Raw genomic sequence first — 19,264 nt, forward strand, 5'->3', positions numbered from 1 at the left:
TTCTGTCTAAATCTTATTAGGAAGACTGAGTTTCCTCAAGAAAGAGACTGAGTCCTAGGCTTATTTTAACTTTCCGTGTCTGGCACAAAACTAGTACTATAGGAATTCTTAAATATTTGTTGGAGTGTTGCTTTTCTGTAATCCCAGTACCCAGGAGGTTGAGACAGAAGGATTGTTAATTTGATGCCATCTTGGGTCAGATTTTACCTCAGAGCAAAACCAAAATATAACCAAACAACTCTTCACAAAAACAGAACAAGTAAACAAAGAACAAGAAACAATGTGTTGTCAATAGTGTTCACGATGACTTGAAATTAATTGCTTTAGAACAGGGAACATTGTTATGAAAGTCTACTATTCTACCCATCATTTTGGCAGACACAGTTTCTACTTGGCTCTTTGGTGATTTGAGAATGACTTGACATAACCTGATTGTGTGAGTGTAAATGTATTGTGATGGAGGCAGTAAAATAGAGGTGTTGGTAATTGATTCTCTAAAGAACAGAGCCAGGCTGCATACATGTAGTTAACAATCTGAGTCATTATTGCCCATAAGTTTCCTTCTCCAGCCTTAGAGCAGAGATGTTACCTTCTCAGGGCAGCTGTCATGGTCCTTGGTTCCCCTTCTAGGACTGCCCAGGCCTTTCTAAATTCTTCCAAGTGATGCCTCAGAGAGTCCTTGCATCCCTGGAGTGGAGTCCTTTCTACAGTCAACCTTAATTTCCTAAATAATACTCTAGCATTTCCCAAGATCGCATGCAGCTGAGGCAGGGTTCTATGCAGCTGTGGGGAGTCAGAAGGCTGGAGTGATCTGCACCGTAAGAAGAATAGGGTTCTTTTGACTCCTATCTACTGCCCTGACAAAGGCCAGGAACTCGCATGAAATTTTGATTAATTGTACTTGAAATGTTGCTTGTTTATATAAAGTCATGTTGCATGTAGACATTTATTTTTATATCACATATGATTGCATTGCATATTATTGTGGATATTATATTATGTAATTTTGAATTTGGTGCATATTATTTCTGTATATATTTTATCCATAGTTAATGCTATGAGTTTTACTATTTTCAGGTGTTCATATATATGAAGTATCACTTTTTATATGCCCTTGTTTCAGAACTCTACCCTCTGGTCATGATATGGCCACTTTTGTCTCAGAATCAGAGAGGCAGTGATTACCAGCAGAGACCCTAAGAAGATCAGGCCTATTAACAGTTCTTCTTTAAAGGGTGCAGGATAGGATGAGAAACCTGTGCCTGAGATTCCAACCACTCTAGCCTTCTGACTCCCCACAGCTGCATAGAACCCTGCCTCAGCTGCATGTGATCTTGGGAAATGCTAGAGTATTGGTTGTTTAGGAAATTAAGGTTGACTGTGGAAAGGACTCCACTCCGGTGATGCAGCTTCCATGAATCATCACTCATATTAGGATGGGGCTTTTTGGAGATGCAGTTGCTCTGGAGTCACCATGCTCTTATATGTAACCCCATCAAACTCATTGGTTCATCAAGTTGTACTTAGATGGACAAATTTCTTTGGTGGTCAGTGCCCTATCCAAGAAAATAGATGTCTCTATGTATATCCCCAGGAAAAGTCACATAACAGCCCTTTTACTACTTGCCAATTTTGTGTGTGTGTGTGTGTGTGTGTGTGTGTGTGTGTGTGTGTGACATATTTTAACACTTGACTATATCAATGCATGTTATTGTAGACTTTTAATATAAAGCAAACACAATTGAGGCATCTTTTTTTTTTTTTTTACAACTAGCACGTACTGAGATTGCTGCCATTTATCATTCTTATAACGTTGAAGGACATCTGTTATCCAGCCCCTTGTGCTTATAAGCAAGAGACTCTCAGGAGAGGCTTTGCCAGGCCATGGAACATACATACTTTTCACCTTGCTAGGAGTTGCTACCTCTGTGTTTCCATTGGTGGTCCTTGACCTGTGGGTTGAATCTAGCCTTCATCCTTTTCAACCTCTGGTACTACTTGTGGCTTCTTTCTGTCTATATCACCAAAACTGGTGGTAGACAAGGTCTCATAATTAGGAGAATTGTGAGGAATTTCCCTTTATATTAATGTTGATGAGTACAAGATTTTGTTTTCTGTTTTGATGAATGTAATGCTTAGGCTTCTGTGAAAAACAGTGGCTTTCTTCTCTGAAGTAAATAAGTTTTATCTGCTTGGCGTTCTTTGCAAATAAGTAAAATAGACTAATTAGCAAACCAGTGTTCAAATGTTTACTTGCAGTAATATTTATTTTGAAATATTATAAATAGCGTGAACTATTAGCTTTATTCTTAATGCTTTTCAAAGTTTTAAATTAGTTAAAAGAAACTGAATTTAAAATGTAACACAAATGGATAAATATTGCTCACAGTTACTTGACACTTCATATGCATTTTGTGATGGGGAAATGTATTTATGGTGGAAAAGCCTTTACTGTAAGAAAAATCAGAAATATTAACTTTGGCCACTTTTTTTTTATTATTGTCTTTTGTACTCACAGGCAGGAAAGGAGAAATTCCATAAATCCCAACACTGGGGCTTTTGTAACAATGTCAGGATGCTGGTGAGTGATGAGAAGCCTGGAATAGGTGGAGAGCTGCTACCTGGGCAAAAGATAAGGCCTAAGAACACTGTATATCCCAAAGGAGATGGAGCCGATGCACCATCCTGGGTAGCTTTTGATAAACAGGTAAGTCACATGACATTGGAGAGATTCAAGTTTTACATGTAGATATGAGAAAATAAGCATCTTCAATATATATATATATATTAAGGTTGTTTTCATTTTTTGCTTTTACACATACTGCATTTGTGCATGGTATTTCTTCCAATTTATTTTTTGTAAGTTGACAAATAGAAATGTGTGCAGTTGGACTTCTGTGTCAGCAGGATCCATAGATATGAATTCAACCAACTTGCAATCCAAGCTATTTGGCATGGGGTACATCTGTGCGGAATATGTGTGGACTTCTTGTTTGGTGTTATTCTCTAACCAATCTCCTTTGGCAACTACTTACATAGCATTACATTGCACTAGGTATCATAGTTCATCCAGAGGTAAGTTCGAATACTAGAGGCTGTGTGAAGGTTTTATGCCAATATTACACCATATATGCAATGGACTCAAACATTCTTGTGAATCTCTAGAACAAATTCCCTGCAGATACAAATGGATGACTATATATTTAGGATGTAAAGCGTGTTTTTTAAATATGTACACATTGTAGAATGGCTAAGTAAAGCAAATTAACATGTGTATTACTTCAGTATTTTCTGTGATGAGAAGATGTTTATGTTTTGTTTGTTTGTTTTGTTTCTAAAGACAGAAACAAATTTGTTTCACTATGTTGTCCTGACTGGCCTAGACTAAGGTTGGCCTTGAACACCATGTAGGCCATGCTCAGCTAAGAATGCTTAAAATTTACTCTTGCTGTGCCATGTGATACATCTCTGGAACTTACTCTTTTCCATCCAACTTTAATTTTGTATCCTTTAACCAAGGCTACTTCCTCCGTAGCCTTACAGACAGACAGGCAGACAGGCAGACAGACACATGCACACAGAGCTAAACAACAACAAAAATTATCCTTGCTCTGTTGTTTCAGACAGGGTGTTTTTGTTACATGGTATCAAATGCTTATCTTTCCTAACTAATAGTTCTCAAGCTTTCATCTCTTTCTCTGGACAGGATAATCTGTCTTTCTCTAGATACTAAGAGCCAGGTCACTGTGTCACTTTTGCCTGGTGAATTGCCATTAACTACTTTTGCATGGTCTAAATGTGGCATTAAATAGCAATAAAAATGCCTTTTTTTTGCTGCACACTGATTGTGGTTACCCATCGCTAAGTACCATAGTGTGAGATGATGAGAATTTTTGATGTGAAGGGAAGAGGTATTAGGCAAGAGTCGAAAATTTCCTTTAAGATGGGGGGTCTAATGTAGTCTAAGATGGCCTCAAACTCATTTATACAGCCAAGGCTGGCTTATACTCCTGATCCTCCTGCCTCTGTCTTCGGAGTGATGAGATTACATGTGTGTGCCATTACAAATGACTTGTGAATTTTTTTTTTTTTTTGGTTTTGGTTTTTTGAGACAGGGTTTCTCTGTGTAGCTTTGCGCCTTTCCTGGAACTCGCTTTGTAGACCAGGCTGGCCTTGAACTCACAGAGATCCGCCTGGCTCTGCCTCCCGGGTGCTGGGATTAAAGGCATGAGCCACCATCGCCCGGCAGCTTGTGAATTTTTAAGGTATATGTTTGCAAAGAATATGCACAGAGATACAACCAATAGTTGGAAGGGCGAGTGCAGTTTTGTGTTTTCTGTTTTTTTCTCTCTCACTTGAATACTGGGGATTGAACCCAGGCTCTCAAACTTGTTAGGCAAGCACTCTGCCACTGACTATACCCCCAACCTTTTAGTATCTACAGCAGGGACAAAGATCAAAGGAAAGAAACCCAAGGTGAGCAGTTATTTTCTATAGGGCAGCATATGGATGTGCCATGTTTACAACAATCTTGAATTACAGCTTCATGTTTTGTTCTTTAAGAAGAATCGGGTGTATTTTTATAGGTCTTATAAATTAAAGAGAAAAGAATTCAGGACTAGATAAAGAATTCAAATCACAATATGCTCAATTTATCCAGTGATTTTCTTTTAGTAGGTTTTAGCATGGGTTGGTTGACAATGTCCTGAAATATGGTAGAAGTGACATATCCCCATTACATCTGTGATATGGTACATTAATTAGAGCAAACGTTATTTTAAGCCCAGTTCTGATACTTATAAGAGATCAAACAGACCACAGGGAGGCTTCTTCCATGGGAAAGCAGCTCCATTTTCAACATGGACCAATATTTCTTTAAAAATTGTTTTTTCATGTCTGGCTCTTTGTTGGACTTAGAGCTCAAAAACAATTTCTGGGCTGACGGACTTGGAGCAATTATGCATGGATTCCTGTAATTCTGTATTTTATAGAATATATAAGTTGCAGGGGCCAAATAAAAGATTCTGGTTTTACTTCTTAAGTAAAAAAGAGGTTATTGATATTTTTAATTCACTATGGAAAAAGTAATATAGCCTATACCATTCTCTTGCATGTAACTTTGAAAATTCATTTCATATTTTCTCAATGTTTAATATATGCCTTTCAGGATGATTTTGAAGCCCTGTAAGTACTTATAAAATTATGTAGAATATTTCATGAAGGTGAATTATATTAGCCTCAGACTGCTTGAGAAAATGAAGAGCTTGCTCATTTCAAATCTGACTAAATGCAACATAATTCTTTTGCTTATTTTGCTGGTCAACATCAATTAAATATTCATTGAGATTTAAATGAGACCCTAAGACTATGAGATATTAATGTGCCTGACAAGATCGTGAGCAACACAGCAGATTCTAGTTAATACCCAGAGCAAATCATAAAGTGCTTCCTCCATTAGTGGTTCAGCAAAACAAGTCAACACCTGTTAATCATTTGTTTTCTTCAGATGAAACACTTTCAACTTGTTGCCAGCTTTTCCAATACCTCTAATCCCAGGGATGTATGTAAGGTTATACTCTCAGGTAATATAAAATAAAAATGAAGGCAATTCCTGGGAGACCATATTCAAATGAGTATCGGTAATAAATGTTATTGTGCCTACCCAGTTCCACATTAGGGGGTGTGCTCCATTTCCTAGCTGCAATGACTGCTTTCCTAAGCAGCTCATACTTGTAATCCTCTCTGGAGATTTGCCCCTGGCTGATGGAAGTTGAAGCACCCAGACATACCCCAGCCCTTCTCTAGGAGCTGATAAGATTAACCAAAGCCAAGGGGCTCTGCTCCGTTCCCTCATGGTGAGACAACTAACTCTACGCAGTGATCCAGGCTCCCTTGTGCATCAGGCCAGTGTTTAACCTGATCTGTGAAAGCATGCTTGCTTGGCTTATTTCCCTATCCTTTGCTGCTTTTGTCCTTTCCTTACAAATTTCTCTCAAGATAAATCATGTGTGCCTACCCGGTTTCAGGCTCTACTTTTGTCGGTCCCAACCTAGGATAATATTACAGCTTATATCTGTGATTCTAAAAGTGACCATCAAAACACTCCAGTTACATAACTGTCACCTGACTAATAGAGAGTTATATTTGCAATCACCCAAAATAGCCAGTGTGTGCATGGTCTCTGCAGAGAACACACCTTGCCAGTCACCCTTCATTCATTTGCACTTATTATTTTTTTTACAGATGAACTATCAGTTCTATTCAAGCTGGAAATGTGCCTATTTAAAACTGTTCACCTCCCAGGTTTCTTGTAGTTAGCGTTGTCCATGCAACTCACTTCCTGTTAATGATATATATTATACTCCCTGCTAATGATATGTGTTAAGCTTTATTGGGTGGGGCTTCTGGGACAGCTATGTTTTTCTAATGAAAAGAGTCAGGCTCAGCTGGTGTGATTTTCCTGTTCCTCACCCTCTATTTTCTTGTCTGTAATTAGTACATAATTCTTCAGCTCTGGTAGCCATCCTCTGGATACAGTAGAGACAAATGGGCCTGGCATCCCTTTTGGTGTCATAGAGCTACCACTCTATGTCAGGCCCAGACTGACTTTCCCTAGATTTCTTATATGAGAAAAATCAGCTTCAATTTCAGAAGTTCTCAGCCCATAGAGACATTTGGAAATGTGGTGAAGGTGTTCCAGTTTGCCACAAAGCTTAAGAAGTAAGGTTGGACCATGGCAAGGTGAGAAAGGTACTTCTCTTGGGTTCTCCATTTAAGGGAAACCTGAAATTTAGCAATCATTCTTGATAATATTTGTTTTAATTTATTTAAAAGTTAATGCAAAAATGTCATGATTAATAAAGTAACATTTTAAATAATGACAGGATCAGTAACTGTGCCATTCAATTCACACTAAGCCTGAGGTGAAAGATTTAGCAGTATTGATTTTCCCTCATCTTTAGTGTTTTGACATTTTGTTTACTATGATTTTTTGACATTAATTTTGATGTTTTTAACTGCCTCGTTCATAGACTAATACTTACTTGGAGGTCTGCTAACAGTGATTATCTGGGTGCCAAAGGAGCATTGCACATCTTTGCCATGTGAAGCAAGCACCCTGTACTGCATAGAATCACTCCCCTAAAATGCCTGTCATACTCTTGTTGAGAAAGTCATGTTTGCTTAAAACCCTTAGGATGTATACAAATAACTAAAACAATTTTACTTGATACTTCCCACCTCTGAAAAGGCTGTTGATGTTGTTGACCTCAGCTAAGTAAAAGAAGGCCATCATAGGCCAAGCCAAATGACTACTCCAGAGTCCTGATGGAACACAGAACATGAACCGAGCTAAGCTTAGTAGCTAGGGCTTGCAGTCTCAGCCACTCAGGTGGATAAGGCAGGAAGGCAATAAATTCATGGCCTCTCAGAAATGGAGAGAGTTCAAGGCCAGCTTGGGCAACTTCCTGAGACCCTATTTCAAAATGAAAAAAAGAAAGCAGAAAAGAAAAGAACGAAAACAAACAAAAACCAGGGCTAGGGATGTAGCTTAGTAGTAGAATACTTTTCTAGCATGAGTGAGTCTCTAGGTTCAATGCTCAGTACTAGAAACAAATACAAACAAGAAGAGAATGTTGTCCAAACCACAAAATGCATCATTCACTCTTAATGGTTCCTAGCAATCACTCCAGTACCTTCATTAAGAGGAAACAGAGATAATTGTAGTCCACAGGAAAATAAGGAATAATATATTCACAATAAGTGCAGTAGGAGCTAGGACCTGAGTATGTATTAGAGATGCTAGTTCTAGTGATATGGACCATTAACTCTCTGTGTGGCTGTAGCTTAGTCACTTTACCTCTCTGAGCCTTGACGTCATGTAACTTAGGGCTTGACTAGATAATTTCCAAGAGCTTTTTGCCTGTGGTCACCTAGGATGCTTGTTCATCCTAGAACTGGGCCTATGGTTTTAATTATATCAGGCTGAGATTTGGCATTTAGCAGTTTGTGATATGTGATGATTGGTTACTATTATATATAATCTCATGGTTAGCTGTAGCTAGAGTTTTTCTGGTCCTGCCTGGCCCACAGTCAGGAAAAATTTCTCTCACCCGCCAGTCCCACAGCTACTCAGACAGAACCAAGTAAACACACAGAGACTTATATTATTTATAAACTGTATGGCCATGGCAGGCTTCTAGCTAGCTCTTCTTATATCTTAAATTAACCCGTTTCTATTAATCTATAAGTTGCCACGTGGCTTGTGGCTTACTGGTATCTTAACATCTTCTCATGGCGGCAGCTGGCAGCGCCCCTCTGCCTCAGCCTTCCACTTCCCAGAATTCTCTTGTCTGCTTGTCTTGCCTATACTTCCTGCCTGGCTACTGGCCAATCAGTGTTTTGTTAACCAATCAGAGCAATACATTTGACATACAGAACATCCCCACAGCAGTTAGCTACTTTTATAGAAAGTCAAAATATTTAGAAATGTGTAGATGACTAAATGTTTTTATGACTTTTATCTGGATGTTAAGCACCATTTACATAGACTCTACAATTATGCTCTCATTTCTTTCATTTTTCAATGGCAGCTAGTTAGCATAATTTGTTTGCTATTTCATAAACGACTATTATAGAAAGTGCTAGGATAAAGGTTGATCTTATGGGGGTATATATGCATTTCAAAGTACTATTTCATTTTTTCCATTTATTAAAACATAATTATAACTAAAACTACTGACCACAGAATTAGAATTTTAATGACTTCACATGAATTGAGTCTATAGTGAGCGAATTATATAGTATTTTATGAATCTTTCTATTTTGAACAATATAAAACTAATTCAGTCTCAGGTCACCTTGATTTTCTTTGTGTGCATGTGTATGTGCAGGAGTGTGTGTGTGTGTGTGTGTGTGTGTGTGTGTGTGTGTGTGTACAGGAGTGCACATGTGTGTGAAGGTTAGGGGTCAACCTTGGGTATGGTTCCTTAGGAGCCATCCACCTTGTGTTTTGAAATAGTCTCTCACTGGGATCTGGAGTTCACCAAGTAGGTTTGGCCAGCTAGCCTTCGAGCCTCAGTGCTCCCTACTTCTGTCTCCAGTGTGTGCCGCCATGCCTGGCTTTTTATGCTGGAGATAGATCTAAGGTTCTCATGCATGACAATCATCTTGTTCATTGAGCCCCTTGACCTAAAAAAAAGAGCAAGCTGGTTTCTTACGCACTGCTTTCTTAGCAGGTGTCAGAAAAGACAGGGTAAGATTGGAGATTGTGTTGGGGACACTGTGGAAGGGCTTATGTAAGTGATTTGTTCTGGATTAGATATTATCAGGAAGAGGAGTGCTTTTCTGATTGGGCATTTTAATGAGTCTCTTTGACAGAGAGAGCAGACTAGACAGAAGCGATTGCTATAACAGGGAGAAAAGCAGCTATCACCCCGATGAACTAGGAAAGAAAGGAGTTTGACATTTTTTTTTTTTTTTGGTCTTGGATATCATTCATTTTCTGTCTGTATTCACACATAGTTATTGGAGTTGTCTTGTTTTTTTTTCTTTATCCATCATAGTCACAGAGTGGCCATGTCTGGTGGTGTCAATTGAAAATATTCTTGTTCCCCAGGGGAACAGCAGGCCCGGTGACAGTATTAGGTGACTAGGCCTCAGGGGCTGATTTTCTTTTCTGGTCCAGTACCAGTCAAAATTTCAAATTTTTCTGCAGGGGGATTTAGGACTGACTTGTTAACTACATTAAAATTTCACATGACTAACAAAGAACAATGCATAAATACAGAGTGTATAAATCTTGCCTAAAGTCAATTAGGTAGGTATATTATAAAATGTAACTATTATACCAAATTAAAAGACAGTTATACTTTGAAAATTGTCAGATACTATACCTTTAAGCTGTACCTCAAATTGCAAATGGAAACTTTTCCATAGGTTTATGTAATTTTTAAATTATTCAATTCCTGCCAGAAACATTTTATAAGAGCCCAACATGTATAATTATAACAGTGTAATTGCAGTACATTGCCATCTAATTCCCATGTTTTACTCACAATTATATAAATCTTTAGCTATTTAGCTTTAGAGAAGAAATCAAAAGGCTTGTCTGAAATCAAACATGTCATACCCCAAATTCTCAACTATGTATTCTACATTTATCATTAAGAGTAAAGCACACAATTACAGTCTTTAAATTTATGTTAAAATGAGAATTTCCGATCGTATTAAATAATATGGGTTTCTTTAATCTTCTTTTGAAATTCAGAAGCCATTTAATTACAAAATATCCTGAACCATGAAATAAATGTTTTTGGAATTAAAAGAATGAGAGTCATAAGTGAGTGTTTTACTAAAGGAGACTTTGTTCCCCCGCCCCCCTTTTTTTAAAATAAACTACAATTTAACTTCTTGACAAAAATTTCAAGACCTTCACCATAAAGTTCACTGAAAAAAGGTTTATTTTCTTTTTAATTATTTGTGGTGTACTGCATGTGACTTCAGGTCCCCATAAAGGAGGCAGAAGAAGGTGTCTTTACCTGGAGCTAGAGGTCAAGGTGGCTTAATGCCTGAAATAGATGCTCTACAAAGCAAACTCAGGTCAAGAGCAAGTTCTTAATCACTGAGCCATCTCTCCAGTTCCAGTTTCTGTTTGTTTGTTTCTGTTTTTAAGCAATAAATAGACCATGGCTTATTCTCATTATCCCATAGTTCTTTCAAGCCTTTTAAGCTAAAAGTTTAGTAGCTATTAGTATAACTCTATCAGAATGATTATAATTTAAGAAAAATGACAATGCATTCCTGGTATGGTTCCACCATTTTAAAAGACAGTTTGCAGCCGGGCGGTGGTGGCGCACGCCTTTAATCCCAGCACTCGGGAGGCAGAGCCAGGCGGATCTCTGTGAGTTCGAGGCCAGCCTGGGCTACCAAGTGAGCTCCAGGAAAGGCGCAAAGCTACACAGAGAAACCCTGTCTCGAAAAACCAAAAAAATAAAAAATAAAAAAAAAAAATAAAAGACAGTTTGCTAGCTCCTTAAATAGGCATATACTTAACACATAACCCAATAATTTCACTCCTACATACCTAAAACATGCATATACATTTTATTTTTATTTTTTAAAACATTTATTTTATGTATGTGAGTGTCTGCCTGTCTATATGTATGTGTACCATGTATATTCTTAGCACCCTCAGATGCCAGAAGAGGGAGTCAGAGCCTCTGGAATTTATTACACATGGTCATGATCCTCATGCTGGTGCTGAAAACTAAACCCAGATCCTTTCTACAAGGACGGCAAGTACTCTTAACTGCAGAGCCATTTCTCCAGCCCCACTTTGTACTTTTTGCATGTGAATTTTAACACATTTTGTATACATGCATGTGTATATATGTGGGAGTACATGAGTTTGTGCAAGTGAATGTACACATGTGTGCATGTGCATGTGGAAGTCTCTGGCATCATTTCTCAAGAGCCATCCACATTTTTTGAGATAGGGTCTCTCATTGGAACCTGGAGCTCACCTATTTATCTAGACTGGCTGGCCAGTGAGCCCAAGGGATTTTCTTGGCACCACTTGCCCAACTTTGGAATGACAAATACTTTACATGCCTTACTTTTTTATGTGGGTGCTGGGAGTTGAACTCAGCTCTTCATGCTTGCACAGCAAGTACTTCAAAGACTGAGTCATTTCTGTAGCCTCTACTTATGAATTTTTATAGCTGCATTATTCACAATAGCCCCAACCAGACAATCGCCCAAATGTATATTCACTTATATTGGACAAACAAAATTATTCAGCGCTATAAACTCCTAAAGAATGCTAAGACATAGGTGAACCATAAAGGCATACTAAATGAAAGGAACCAGACATAGAAGTCTTTGTACTGTATGAGTCCACCTACATGAAATTCTAGAAAAGAAAATATATAATAAAAATCAAATCAGTCCTTGCTTGGGGCATGCAGACGGATCATTTCAAGGGTGATAGAAATGTTCTAAACTAGATTGTACTAATCATTATACAGCACTATAAAGTTATAAAACACCACTGACTCCTGTAATTGTAAGGGGTAAATTTTATGGTATAGAAATGGCAGTTTAATATATAGGTTTGTATTATTGTCCCACAAGAAAATACCATGTACTAGGTGGCTTAAAAGCAAAATGTATTTTCTCCACAATTCTGGAAGTTGGAAGCAAGGTCAAAGTAAAGGCAGAGTTGGAGTCTCTTGAGACTTGTCTCTGTGGCTGACAGATCACCACCCTCCTGCTGCTTCTTAAATGGTCATCCACTGTGCCCATGGACTTTTCTTTCTTTTTTTAAAACATAAAACCATGCCATTTGTTAACTTAAACTTTAGGCTAATTAATATTTTGTTCTGTGCTTGTAATGTATAGAAATCATGGCTGCTTACATATTTTCCACTTCTGATTTTAAAGCAGCTGCAGGTTTATCTGAAACATTAAAAATTACTGATTACTTTTGATTTTCTATTCGAATATTGATAGTGGGAAATATTACAAATACTAACTGTGAATTCTAACTATATTGTTTTTTAAAATACATTTGAAATAACTTGGGACTCACAAAAAATAAGAAAAATGGTACAGTGAGTTCTTATGTGCCCTTTCTTCCAATTTCCCCAACAGTGACATTTCATTTAACCATAACAAGAGATAAAAACACCCCAATTCTCTTAGATAATTCATTTGTGTCCTCTTCATTTAGTTCTCCCATTTTTAAAAGTTTTATTCATTTATTTTACAACTTTTCAATTTTCACTTTTAAGATTTATATGTGTGTTTTCCCTGCATACACATATATACAGCATGTGCTTACCTGGTATCTACAGAGGTAGGAGGGCATTCATTCACCTGGAACTGGAGTTACCAATTGTTTTGAGTCAAACACAGGTCCTCTGCAAGAGGAACAAGTGCTCTTAGCTGCCAAGTCATCTCTTTAGTCCCTGATTTTGTTTTTTATGTGTATGGATGTTCTGCTTGTATGTATGTCTTTGTAGCACTTCTACGCTTAGTACCTACAGAGACCAGAAGTGACAGATGATTGTGAGCTACCACATGGGTTCTGGAGATTGAACTTGGGTCCTCTTGGAACAGCAGCCAGTACTCTTAACTGCTGATCTATTTCTTCAGCCCACAAGATTTATTTTTATTATTTTTAATTATGTATTTGTGTGTGGGTATGTGCACATGAGTGCAGGTGCTTGTGGAGGCCAGAAGAGGACTTGGGACCCCCTGGAGTTGGACTTACAAGTTGTTGTGAGCCATCTCATATCAGTACTATGATCCAACATCTGCACGAGCAATGCTCTTAACTGCTGAGCCATATCTCTATGCCTCACCTCCAATTTTTTTCTGAGTTCCTTCACCATTGTTTAGTTTTGTCTTTTCTTAGATTTCATATAAATAGAACCTTATAGTGTGTCCACTCTGGAGTCTGACTTATAAAATGTGAGATATAACTTTGACAATATGTATAGAAGGCAAATAGATCAAATTCACATGATAGTCTACCATGAAAGATTTCTTGGCATTTGTACATTGGTATTTAGTCTTCTGAATTGATAACCTCATTTTAAAACATGTAATTATGTCTCCCCCAAAATACATTGCTCTTATCTACTTCAGAGGTTTTTTTTTTGAAAACATTTGAAGGTATCAAAACTGTCCACATCTTTCAATTTACTTTGTGTTCTTCTATTTAACTTGTTTTTGCACTGTCTTATTTTTGTTGTTGTTGTTGTTTTTGAAATTTGTTCTTTTGAGATTTTTTTTCCTGAGAGAGGGAGAAAATGGGAACAAGAGGACAAAAGGTTGAGTAGAGTGGGAGGTGGGGGAAGATCTGAGGAGATTCAAGAGAGGGAAAACATGATCAAAATATATTGTATGAAAACACTTTTTAATAAAAATGAAAAGTATCTTTCACTAGGATATTCACTGTGCTTTTTTTGTGTGACAATAGGTCTTTTGATAAAGAGTATTCTCTAGGGACACATATCATTTTCTCTCCCTGCCTCCTTACATAGAAAGATTTTTTTTAATTGCATTATCATGGGTTTTTAATTTTGGTTGTTATCCTTCCTCTCTTCTGCAATTCTGATTTCTTTTCTGTTGTACATTCTCTCACCCCACTGTTCCCCCTTCTACTTACATATCATATGTATTACCTTCCTGATTCCTTGCCTTAATGCCTCCTCTTCACTCCTTCATGGGCTCCTTTCTAGTTTCCTTTGAGTGTGGATAAAGACCATGTAACACTTTTGTAAACTTTTTAGCAAAGGTATAAAAATATAAAGGAGTAATACTTTTCATTCTGGAACATCTGAAATGGGAAAATGGTAGGCAAGGAGATGACTGCCACATTACTCAAAACTACCTTGTTTTTTGTCCCAATGTTCTTATTTCTTTGTCCCTCCCACCTCTGGTCTTTTTTTTTCTAGTTTCTTTTCTCATTTATTGGGATTTTTTCTGTCTGTTTGTATTCATTCTATTAATATTTATTTTCATCCTCTTCTTTTCATCTCCTAACCTTGAATGCTCTATTTAGCTTTCTTCCTTTTTCCTACTTTGTTTTCCTGTTGGAAGCCTTGCAGTGGCTAACTGGTTCTTTGGAGAACATCACCATAATTACCATCAATATTATCAAAGTTATCTCCCTTTCCTTTATCCCCAGCTTTGGAGCTTGGTTACATGTATCCTGCACTAGAGAATTACCAGAAATGAACTCCATATTCAGTGGTTTGGGAGGGACATTCTTTGAAAGCTTGACCCTTCATGACTCTCAGTCAGCCAGACTGAATTTTGGAGCCTAAATTTACCATTTATTACTCATTTCATCTTGGCCATATTTTAAACATCTGCTGTCCTGTTTCCTCATCTGTTTGTTGGAAATGACAGAACATACCTTTGAGTTTCCCTGGACATCAAATGGATAATGCATACCAGGCATCCAGCCCATGGTGCTTGTCATGCAGAATTAATGCCCATCATTTGCTTCATGCTTGTGTTTTGTTTCTTTAAAGTGTCAGGAGGACAGTGTTTCTAGGGAGAGTAAAGCATAAACTGGGACTATCCCAGCTTATCACCCATGTTGCAGGATTTCTTGTGTTTTTCTTTGAAATCAATTACAGTGTATTGCAAAACAAGCCTGCAGATTTTGCCAATGTTATCATTGTGTTCTACCAAGAAAATATTAAGCCATCTATGTGTTGCCCTTTCCAATTATTCCTCTATGTGCATTTTGACTTGGGATACTACAGATAGTTTTAAAGGTCTTCTAGTATTTAAACAGGAGGGTTTTTGATGTCTCGTTTTAGCAAATTAATGGTCTTTTAGGAGGAATGGCAATACCTGCCTGTTTTCATTATTCTGAAGTAAGAGCAACCAGTGATAGACTGACAACTATGTTAACCTTCTGAGTGTGCAGAACTTGTACAGGTTTCATAGCATGGTCATTTGTCTAGGTTAAGGCAAATTAATGTAAATATTTTGTGTTTAATTGGAATTCTGTTTCTTTTGGCACTCATCCTGGTTTTTCCTTCCTGCTCTTGCCATGACATCTTTCCCAAGGGGATTTATTCTGTCTACCTTTGCTTCTACTTGGTGATTTTTTTTTCCACCTGACTTTTCAGGGCAGTTACTTTGGCATTTATGTTTCAAAAATAAATAAAAACTGTATGTTCCACTCTAGTCTAGTTGTTCTTTATTAAAGTTTTGCTTCTCCATGACATGCAACAGGGATATTACTGTGTGGTCCTAGCTTTCTTTTTCCTGTATATCACCTGTGCAGCAAAAATTTGCCTTTGCTTACTTCACTTTGTCCCCTTCTCTATCCCCTAATTGTTCCTCTGAGTTTTTCAGTTGGAATTTGTAGACGTAACAGTCTTATTAAATAAGAAACACAGAGCCAAATGCAGAGTTAAAAGCCCAAGAGGTCAGAGTAGTAGCTAAAAGTTGATACTAAATTCCTTTCTTACCCTTCGCTGCTGCTGTCGTCCTTCCCCTCAGAAAGATTCCTACTTCCTATGTATCTGTCTTTTTATTGACTTTCTGTTCTGCCTTCTCATTGGCTGTAAACCCAACCACATGACCTCCTCGTCACTGCCTGTCTATACAGACCTCCAGGTCTTCTATGGTTGGTATTGAGATTAAAGGCATGTGTCTCCATGCTGGCTGTATCCTTGAACATACAGAGATCTGTCTGTCATGTGATTGGGATTAAAGGTGTGTGCCACCACAACCCGGTTTCTGCTATGGCTGGCTATTAGCTCTGACCCTCAGACAACTTTATTTATTAACACACAAATAAAAATCACATTTCAGTACAAATAAAATATTACCATAGGAATGGCAGATATAGGAAAAGAAAAATGGTGATGAGATTTATGAGAATCAAAAACAAAGAGGGTAAAGGGCTGGAGAAATGGCCTGATAGTTGTAGTTAAGAGCATTTGCTGTTCCTGCAGAAGACCAGGATTCAGTTCCTGGCACTGGCATCAAGTAGCTCACAACTGCTTCAAACTAGTTTCAGGGGATCCACACCCTCCTTCTGACCTCTGTGGGCACCAGGCACCCACATAATGCAGATACATACATGTAGGCAAAACAAAGACTCATACACATAAAATAAAAAGAAGTATTTTTTAAAGAGAGGAAAGGCTTTTTAGTGGGATGAAGATGTGGAACAACAATTGGATCACCTTTTAGAATTTGGTTTTCAGCAGTCTAAGGAAAAGTAAGACATCTTTTTCCACTGCTGTTGTCAGGCCATTTTACTGAGACACTATAAAGCCACAATGAGACTAAACCACATTGGCTTGACTTATATCAGAGTGCTAACTCAGTGAATAAGACTTATGTTTAAGCAGATAATAAGGCTTATATTTTAACAGATAACTATTACCATTGTTAGCCATCAGTTGACCTGTGTCCTCTCTTGTCTTCCTCTCAAAGTTCCCTTTCATTAGTCTTTCTATGACCACTGCCACCATTCTATTTTATCATGTATCTTTCAACTGAGACTAGCCTGCTCAGTGACATCTACTGTCTCTCTTCCCATTCCATAATCTGCTGCGGTAACTTTGGAAGCCTTCAACTCCCTTTGCATGGCCTAGAGACCACTCATCTTTTAGCCCTTTTAGCCCTTCCAGTCTAGTTGTCTCTGCTATCATGCCCCTATTCAGCCATTAGGTGCACAGAATTAGTTGCAACTTGTATCCCAGTTACAGAAAAGTTCACACTCCTGGAACCTTGCATGTTTTTTCCTTTGCAAACTGCCCTTCATTACCAGGGTATTTCTTGATCTTCTGTCCCTTTTGCAGATCCACTTTAATTGTGGTTCTTTGTTTTTGATACTTTTAGGTGCAGCACTTCGCCATACTATCTTTTAAAATTATATTTATTTGTTTAAATCAAAAATTATTTTAAAATTTGTGTGTGCGCACTGTACACGTGTGGAGGTCAGAGGACAACTTGTGGGAGTGGGTTATCTCCTTCCACTGTGTGGGCCTCAAGATTTCAACTTAGGTCACCAGGCTTGGTGACAAGCATCTTTTCCCACTTAGCCATTTCACTGGCCTTCTTAATACTATCAGAGCATTTTCACAATCTCCAGTAATTTTTGTGTCCTTCACTGATCATGTGTAAGCAGAACTTTTGTGATAGTTCAAGGGACATGGCTAAGTTTGTGGTCTCTAAAACTGGGAAGCTTGAGTTTTCATCTCAACTGTCTCATTCTTTTACTTTGAAACCTTCGGTAAATACTTCACTTCCCAACCTTGACCACCATATGAAAAGGATCACAGTCTGATCTACTTTTTAAGAGTAAATGAGATAAGCAGTAACAAAGAATAGCACACTGCATAGTCTATTATAACTACCTAATCAGCCAGGTATGCTAACACATGCCTATGATCTCAGCACTTGGGAATGTGAGGCAGGAGGATTATGAGTTCAAGCAGGCTAGATTCTGTAGTGAGACTGGATCTCAAGCCCCTATTCCCAAATAAAAAAATACTTAATCAATGTTGGTTATTTTTATTTAGCTTTGAATTCATTGTGCTTAGCATAAATCCTGACAAATGACAGGTATTCAGTAATATATGGTTAGTGGAGTTTGAATCACATTGCTTTACAAAGCCAAAATGATTATTATATACTTGTGCATGGGTGTACATGTAGCATGATGGGCTTATGGCAGGTGGACTTTACTTCTGAAACTTGTTGATTAGCAAAGTGATTTCCTTTGAATACATGGAGTGATTGTTACTGAGTATTTTATCTACTTCAAATCTTTGAATTTAGCAGTTTTTCTGTAACTTGGCTGGTTTATATTGTTTTAGCAAAGGAGACTTTCAGCCACAAATACCTATTTTGTCACTTAGTTGTTGATGCACTTCTGGGCATTAAATACTTTGGGATCACTAGGCTAATCCAATGTACTGGGGGCCGAAGGGGTCTGCTTTATTGGGTAACATAGAATAAATAACCATATTGACTATGCTAATTTTTAAGCTTGTTGGTTAGTAGCATAATTTCTCTTGGATAGATTGGCTCCCTTGTTGTAATTCTAATAAATGTAGAATATCAGAGAAAGATATTATTTTTTATGTGTCTGAATTTATGCACCCATGTGCAAGAATGCCTGTGAAAGTCAGAAGACATCAGATTCTCTGAAGTTGGAGTTAAGTTTGTGAGAAGCCTGGCATGGGCTAAGATCTGAATATCAGTCCTCATGATAGAACAGCAAATAATCTAAACCCCAGAGCCATCTTACCAGCGCTAGAAAATCTCCTTTCCACAGTAGTTCTGAACCTCTTTTTTTTTTTCAACTAATAGCAACTGCTTTTTAATTGCTTTGTTCCATATATTCCACAAGGGTGTGAAGACCATTTTTATATGGCTTTGACTATATTTTAAGCTACCACCTTTGCATCCTACACTGATATATATTATTCAGTATTTAGTATTTTTATAAGTTTTGTATTCTCCTCACAGCTACATTATATGTACATACTTTTCTTAATCCTTTAAATACTGCTGCAATATGCTATGCTTAGCTAGTACTGATTTTCTAAATGTTGCTGAATGGTGAACAAAAAGTTTCAGTGGTTTGTACCAGTTATATAGTGAATTGATGATTGTGATACAAGAATATTCCAACATTTGAGCTACTTCCCTCTCCCCTTTTATGCATTGTAAAATCCCATATTGAAGTATGGTAAAAAATAAGTTCATGGATGCT

The 19,264-nt window shown here is 37.6% G+C and overlaps 1 protein-coding gene across 1 annotated transcript in view; it reads left to right on the forward strand.

Annotated features, from left to right (window-relative positions):
• Nucleotides 1-19,264, forward strand: part of Efhc2 (EF-hand domain containing 2) — a 177,183-nt gene that overhangs the window by 30,913 nt on the left and 127,006 nt on the right. The window contains exon 2 of the mRNA XM_006976872.3: nucleotides 2,519-2,707. Coding sequence (XP_006976934.1) covers nucleotides 2,519-2,707 — 189 coding nt within the window. The remainder of the gene's footprint in view (nucleotides 1-2,518; nucleotides 2,708-19,264) is intronic.

Source organism: Peromyscus maniculatus, chromosome X, assembly GCF_049852395.1.
Source record: "Peromyscus maniculatus bairdii isolate BWxNUB_F1_BW_parent chromosome X, HU_Pman_BW_mat_3.1, whole genome shotgun sequence".
Lineage (NCBI taxonomy): Eukaryota > Metazoa > Chordata > Mammalia > Rodentia > Cricetidae > Peromyscus > Peromyscus maniculatus.